The sequence below is a fragment of the Bombus pyrosoma genome, linkage group LG17 (genome assembly GCF_014825855.1).
Source record: "Bombus pyrosoma isolate SC7728 linkage group LG17, ASM1482585v1, whole genome shotgun sequence".
In the NCBI taxonomy this organism is placed as follows: domain Eukaryota; kingdom Metazoa; phylum Arthropoda; class Insecta; order Hymenoptera; family Apidae; genus Bombus; species Bombus pyrosoma.
Genome location: NC_057786.1, coordinates 5,858,271 through 5,865,779, shown reverse-complemented (window position 1 = coordinate 5,865,779; position 7,509 = coordinate 5,858,271). Strand labels below are relative to the sequence as shown.

The following is a 7,509-nucleotide window of genomic DNA, read 5'->3' as shown; positions in this document are numbered from 1 at the left end:
CCCTTGACCGCGGCTACGCTGGCGACTGGTTGTCGCCACGATCCCAAGTTCATTGTCACGGATCCCAAATAAGTACACTCAGGTTAAATGATAATTGTTTAATTACGGTTACGGTAGGATATAAATTGTAATATTACGGGGTTTTCCCAAGGTTCCCAAGGAAGGCTCCGGTGTTCTTTCATCTCCGACATATATATGTGTGTGTTTTATATTGTTAAACCAAACAAGCAATAATCTAATAAATAAAAATACAATACAAGAAATTACATTATTAAGATTAACTAACATTTTAATATTAAAAGAATTCCATATGAAGTTACATCATGAGACATATACACATATAGATATATATACACAACCTAACAGATGTAAAAGAAATAAAATGCACGATATCACATTATTAAAACTAATTAACATTTAGATAAACTCAAAGAAATTTTACATTGTAAAATAAATAAATATATATATATATTTATTATTATAAGATCAAACAACTAATAATCAAACAAACACAATGAAATAAATATACGAAACTACCTTGCGAATATTACATTACAGAATATTCAACTAAACTGACTGAAGATTTAACCAACAAAATAATATATATATATATATATATATATTATTATATTATTATATATTATTATATTATTATATATTATATATTATTATATTATTATATATTATATATTATTATATTATTATATTATTATATTATTATATATATATTAATATATATATATATTATTTTGTTGGTTAAATCTTCAGTCAGTTTAGTTGAATATTCTGTAATGTAATATTCGCAAGGTAGTTTCGTATATTTATTTCATTGTGTTTGTTTGATTATTAGTTGTTTGATCTATATATTGATTATATTTGACTATATTTGATTATATATATATATATATATATAAATCAGCATCGAACATAATCAACACAAATGTCACACGATTCTTCGTTCTTGCCCACGACACTTCACACGTTGACTAAGCCTTCTGGGACCACTCACACATTTTGGAACCCGTCTTCCTCTTGCGCTGAAACAACACATATAGTAAATAAAAGATGAATGACACAAGACAAATTAAAAATAATAAAACAAAACAAAGTACGCACTGGGACAATCTGCATAAGGAACCTTTGACGAAGACACCTCCGTATTCACCATTTAAAATCATAATCACCAAAACCTACATCGGAAAATAATAAACATCGGAGGCAACAATTACATGGAAATATTAATCAAATGAGCAAAATATATCTTATATACAACGGAATATAAAATTATAAAATTACACCATCGAATAACCTAAGCACGACACTATTGTCAAACAACATAAACACACAGAACGTCAAGACACATTTCACGAAGTCTCTCCATATACTGGGAGCATACAGTAGAGAAGATTGCTCAGACCAAAAGAGCGGCGACACAGGAGAACATCCAGGACTCCGGCAGAAGTCTCCTCAGGGAAGTGAGCCTTCGCACAGTCATCTGTATCGTCTTCACGAGCCATCCACACATTTTTGGAATCTCTCCTCCTCTCGTGCTAAAACAATACATACAAGACCAGGCAGACAAACGGACGAAAGACCATAGTAAAGAGGACAAAGTTAAAATAAATAAAATAATACATACTTGTACAGGTTGGACAAATGCAGGTAGTTCCATGTCCATAACCAACATAACCTGCACCCACAGAAGAAAACATAAAAACCCCAACAAACTAAAATATCGAGGAAACTTAAATAAAATAAAATAAATAAAAACCAACACTAAGAATAATTTATTCGATTTACAATATCGAACATAACCGCCAAAACTACGCATTAACCACGCACAAACACGCATCACTTTACATCATTTTTATGGAAAATACATATATCTAAACTTACTATTAAACAAAATACCTTATGGGAGACACACGAAAACAACACGTGCTACACGTGCAGCAGCTCCACAGAACAATAGAAGTCCCATTACCACCTCCACTAAAACTTACGAGGAAGCTTCCACAGGCACCCCTGATAACAATACACGTGGCTAAAATGCAGCCATCGGCATCAGCACGGAAAGTTCCTTAGCCCCCAGACGCATCTTCAACAAGGACACATTGCCACGTGCCTTGAACGTTCCCACAGGCATCAGCAGGAAAGGTTCTAGAAGCATCGCAGACGCAATTGCAGCAACAGACGAAACCAGAGCAATATCCACATTTTATCACGTACTTTGAATGTTCCCATCAGCATCAAGAAAAGGAATATGAGAAATCAAGACATCAGCGATCACCAAAATCCACGTTCTCTCACGTACGCTGGCAGACACCCCAAAACTGCAGCATTGCGATTCCCACAAGAGCCAACTGTCATGTGACTACCGCCCCGTGGGGGATTTAGTTATAAATAAGCCTAGTAACATAGAAAAAGTTTCTTAGTTACAGTTGATTATTCAAAGTGTTTACACCGTCACTCTGTCAGTTTGATTTTCAAATAATTGTTCCAATCAAAATTTGTAAGTGTTAATTACAAGTAAAAAGTTTTCTAGTTTCTTGTTTTTCTTAGTTACCAGTTGATTGTCCGAAGTGTTTACACCGTCACTCTGTCAGTTTGATTCACAAATAATTTTTACAATCAAAATTTATATGTGTAGACAACGAGTAAAAGTTCTTAGTTACCATTATATTATTCGAAGTGTTTATACCGTTACTCTGTCAGTCTCTCAAATAATTGTTTCAATCAAAATTGTAAGTGTTAACTACAGTTATCATTCGAGAATCAAAGTGTTTATACCGTCACTCCGTCAAGTTGTCTCGTAAATAATTGTCTCGATCAAAAACAAGTTAGTAAAAGTTTTATAAGTATTAACAAGCGGGTTACCATCTTGTCAATCAAAATGTTTACATCGTCATTCTGTCAGTTTAAATAATTGTCTCGATCAAAATCGATTGTCTCTAGAATAATTGCCTCAAACAAAATTTGTAAGTGTTAACACCGAAGATTGTTCAACGAAATAAGTGTCAAAGTTCGATTAACCACCGAATTGTATAATAGAACATAATTGACTCTGCATGTATCTGAGGTAAAATTTTAAATCTGTATATCCTCTTCTCTTTTAACTTCGCAGTCGTGCAATGTTTAGTATCTGAACAAAGATATCCGTCGGCAATTATAGTTGACAAATAAAATATCAAGAATACAATTTACGTGGATTTTATTTGAAACATATTGAATTCACAATAACCGTTCGCTGTATCAACTAGTGATTACGGTGTTTTCAATCACAGAAAACACCTATGGTTTTCGTGTTTCTCTTCCCACTGTTAGCATATACCTCATCTTTGGGCGAGACCTACGAAGCCACACTTGTTGTCCACAGAGAACACCATCGCCAATAGATATATTCGTTCTTGCTCGCGACTCCATGAATTGCCTAGAATAAAATAATCATTTTTAAATTTCTAATTAAATTAAAGTAATTATTCGCTGTGTTAACCTATGACTACGGTGTTTTCAAATTTTGAAAACACTTACGGATTTTCGCGCTCCTCTCGCACTGTTAGCATATATAGCTCATCTTTGGGCAAGGCTTGCGAAACCCCACAGGTCTCACACAGAGAAGAACATTGAATTCATTTTGATCGTATTAAATACTAAAAGCAAGAAGGAATCATAGAGACAATAGTCTCCTTAGTAAAAAGCAAGCTGAACACTAGTTTAACGATTGATCTCTGCTGAAATTAAAAGAGATGAGACCAGGCGTAACAAAATTAAATAAAATAAATCATATCACACGGAAAATACATCTACTAAATGTATACTGTATCTACGCTAAACGAATTCAAAGATACTATTAGTAGAGATAGATTCTGTCAATAACGAAATTAATCTAACGAACTTTGTCCCACCAACACTTGTAAAATTTATCCGAATAGAGATCCGAGTATTTACTATATTTACATATGCATATTTATATATTACAACATTTATAATCGACACTATAACAGTTACAATCGAGTCAAATTTGAATAAACCCAGCCGCACGAAATAAATCCCTGCGGAAATACCAATTATTTATTCCGAACGACTTTAATCCTCTCCCGTGCTCGTATTCCTGCCCATAGCAGGTTAGCCGAAACGTGGAATATATTTTTCAGTCCCATTAAACGCTAGTTAACGCTACCTATGAATTTCCAAGTTGATAAATAGACCACTAAGACACGACCCCTGGGAATAATTTGTAAACTATCGCTAAGTGCAATAAGACGAAATACTCGAGGCGACACGTGCGCCAGAAAAGGGCGTCGCTAATTTCGAGATTTCGTTCGAGTTGACACGAAGGGTGCGAAGCTAAGTGCAACAAGGCGAAATACTCGAAGTGATACGTGCGCCAGAAAGGGCGTCGCTTAGTCTTGAGGTTTCATCCGAGTTGTCACGAAGAGTCGCCAAGTTGTTAACTTGTAATCATAAGTTATAAAAGCACTCGCAACATATCCACCTCCTTCAATAGTAGTAACATATTATATATATATATTATAATATATATTATATATATATATATATATATGTTATTATATATATATAATATATATATAATATATCGACAATATTTTTGTTTTTTATTTTTATTTAAATTTCTTTTGTGTCGGTCTATATTTCTATATTTCTATATATTCTTTCTTTCTCTCCTTTTTGATATTATATATATATATACATTTACATTATATATATACAGTTTAAATTTATATTTCAATTATAATATATTATATATATATATAATATATAATATATAATATATAATATAATATAATATATATATAATATAATATAATATATATAATATAATATATATATAATATATTATAATTGAAATATAAATTTAAACTGTATATATATAATATAAATATATATATATATATAATATCAAAAAGGAGAGAAAGAAAGAATATATAGAAATATAGAAATATAGACCGACACAAAAGAAATTTAAATAAAAATAAAAAACAAAAATATTGTCGAAATAGTCCATAGACTATTTCTGGTGGCAGCAACTACCGTATTAATCGGAAGTTTAAATTTATATTTCAATTATTATCGTTTACTTTCCTTGTCGATTAAATTGACGACAATCAAAATTTAAAAATATATAAGTCAAAACGTAACATAGTATAACGTCCTAACGTATTACGTTATATAGTATAACGTTATAACGTATGACATTATATAGCATGACGTTATAACGTATAACGTTATATAGTATGGCGATATAACGTGTAACATTATACAGTACTACGTTATAACGCATAACGTTATAGAGTATTACGTTATAACGTATAACGTTATGTGCTATTACGATATAACGTATAACGTTATATAGTATTACGTTATGACGTATAACGTCATGTGGTATTACGTTATAGCGTATAACGTTATGTGGTATTACGATATAACGTATAACGTTATATAGTATTTCGTTATAACGTATAACATTATCAACAATGACCTCAGATATAACAGATCGTGATCACTACATTATCATCTTTTTAAAATTCTTATGATTTTATTAACTGTAATAAATGTTTATAGGCATTTTCATAATAAGTAAATCTTTTAACCTATTTGGTTTGTGAAAACAATTCTGTAATTGTATCATACGGAGGTGATGGAAAAATCTAGCAGGAAACAAAATAAAATTCTCACGTGCGAGGCTTAGTTTTCAAGAATAACGAGTTCGAATATTTGTCGAGTGTAGTTGTATTTAGCTAATTAGCGAGTGGCAATCAGAGGAAAGTTATTTTGCATGCGAAAATAAATTAAAAGTGTGATATAAAATTTGTCCATTAGTTTTTCCGCTTAATTTTCAACAAAATAGAATTTGAACATGTTTAACTAAGAATTGTCCTAGTGTACACGTGTGATAGATTTGCAAATTTATTTTCCTCGGAAACAGACTGTCTTGTGAATAAATTTTATTTTACATTTCCGACTTATTGTCATGTGTAGGATAATCTGATTATTTACTTCTACCTAGTCTGGAATCAGCAATGTTAAAATACACTTAATAAATTTTCAAACTCGATTTTCGCAAAAACGACATATCATACGACGATTTTACGTTATAAAGATTTTATATTGTAGGAATGGTATATTATTAGTTTGTAGGTAACAGTATGATTTATACAATATCGTTTGCACTCACACGAAATCGAATATAATACCCCGTTTCACGTATTCGTTACTCACTACTTCTACGACACAACAACACAACGATCTTCACACGACAACGGTAAATTCAACTCTGACTCATTCAGCTCTGACTCTCTCAAATCTCGTTACAACGTTGTCCATGCTCACTTTTTTCCCTTATTATACGTTGGTAACGCTCACAACACTTCTTGACAACGTTAACATATCTTGACAACGCTAATAAACAATTACCCCTCACGCCACATCCTTCCCTGATGTCACACTATCCCACATATGTAATAAATGGTTCGTAGAGATACATTTCTTACTATTTACACTGTCCTGATCTAAAATGATTATCTTGTTCTAGAATGATTAAAATGAATCAAATAACCAACTGGTTTGCGAAAACTTATCAACCTTTTACCAATACGTATTGTGGCGGATTGGTAGCAACGGACGCCAACAGGTAGAGGGCGTCAACGCGGTCGTAACACCTCCCCCCGGGCGATCCGGCCGCTAACCGCCAACACCAGAGGGCCACTACGGCAACAGCGAGTCTGTCTTTCTCGCTAGCGGACGAATACACGGTGCCACGATACAAACATCTCATCTAGCGAGACTCCCTCTGCGTCTAAGGCAGGGATTACCGGATATAGTCTTACTGACGAGTCCACTGGTAGTCCAGGAACGAAACGCGCCAAATAGCGACAATACCATGCTATAGAGAAGAAGTGATGTGGCCATCGGAAAGTTCATAGGCATCACGACCCTTCAACTGGCGACGGCGACGACTGGCTACGACTGGAATTGAATCCGTCGAGCCTCCGAAGTCACCAAGGTTGCCGAGACATCCCGCAACCTTAGGGGCACACATGTGAAGGCGCTGAGAGAAGCGCGAGGTCCATAGCCGCTGGTGCAACAGAGATGATGAGAAGGACGGACCCCGCCTCTGGCGCCTTCGCGATAATGGAAGGACGCATAGCGGCATTAGAGGCGGAAAACGGGGCGCTCCGAAAAGAGCTGGCCTCGCGCTCTACGGCGGAGAAGAGCAGCGAGACAGCGCGCATCGACGCGGTCGAACACAAAATGGAGGAGCTAGGCCCCTCGCTGGTCCAACGGATGGAAGAACGCTTCCAAAATATTGAGAGAATAATAGAAAAGGAGGTCGTCCCCGACGAGACCATGAGAAGGGTGGAGCCTGGAGCCCCAAACACACCAGCGACCAAGGGAGGACAAGCGACCACCGTGGAATGACAGACGGTCGTAAGAAGAAGGAAGAAGAAAAATGAGCCAGCGGAGAAGCAACCGGCGAAGATAACTCCC

At 34.6% G+C, this 7,509-nt stretch overlaps 1 protein-coding gene across 5 annotated transcripts; it reads right to left on the bottom strand.

Moving 5' to 3' along the window:
• Window positions 1-375: 375 nt before the first annotated feature.
• LOC122577144 lies at window positions 376-1,984 on the bottom strand. 5 transcript variants are annotated; one of them, XM_043748282.1, is made up of 4 exons: window positions 1,418-1,626; window positions 1,117-1,190; window positions 913-1,037; window positions 376-617 (listed from the first exon to the last, which is right to left on the bottom strand). In XM_043748282.1, the coding sequence occupies exons 1-3, from the start codon at window positions 1,562-1,564 to the stop codon at window positions 944-946; spliced, it is 315 nt and encodes a 104-aa protein (XP_043604217.1). In that variant the 5' UTR covers window positions 1,565-1,626; the 3' UTR covers window positions 376-617; window positions 913-943. The 5 variants fall into 5 exon arrangements, with proteins under 5 accessions (XP_043604217.1, XP_043604218.1, XP_043604215.1 ...); XM_043748283.1 differs by having other exon boundaries at window positions 532-619; window positions 917-1,037; XM_043748280.1 differs by lacking the exon at window positions 376-617 and adding an exon at window positions 1,640-1,984 and having other exon boundaries at window positions 898-1,037; window positions 1,418-1,550.
• Between the last annotated feature and the right edge of the window lie 5,525 nt (window positions 1,985-7,509).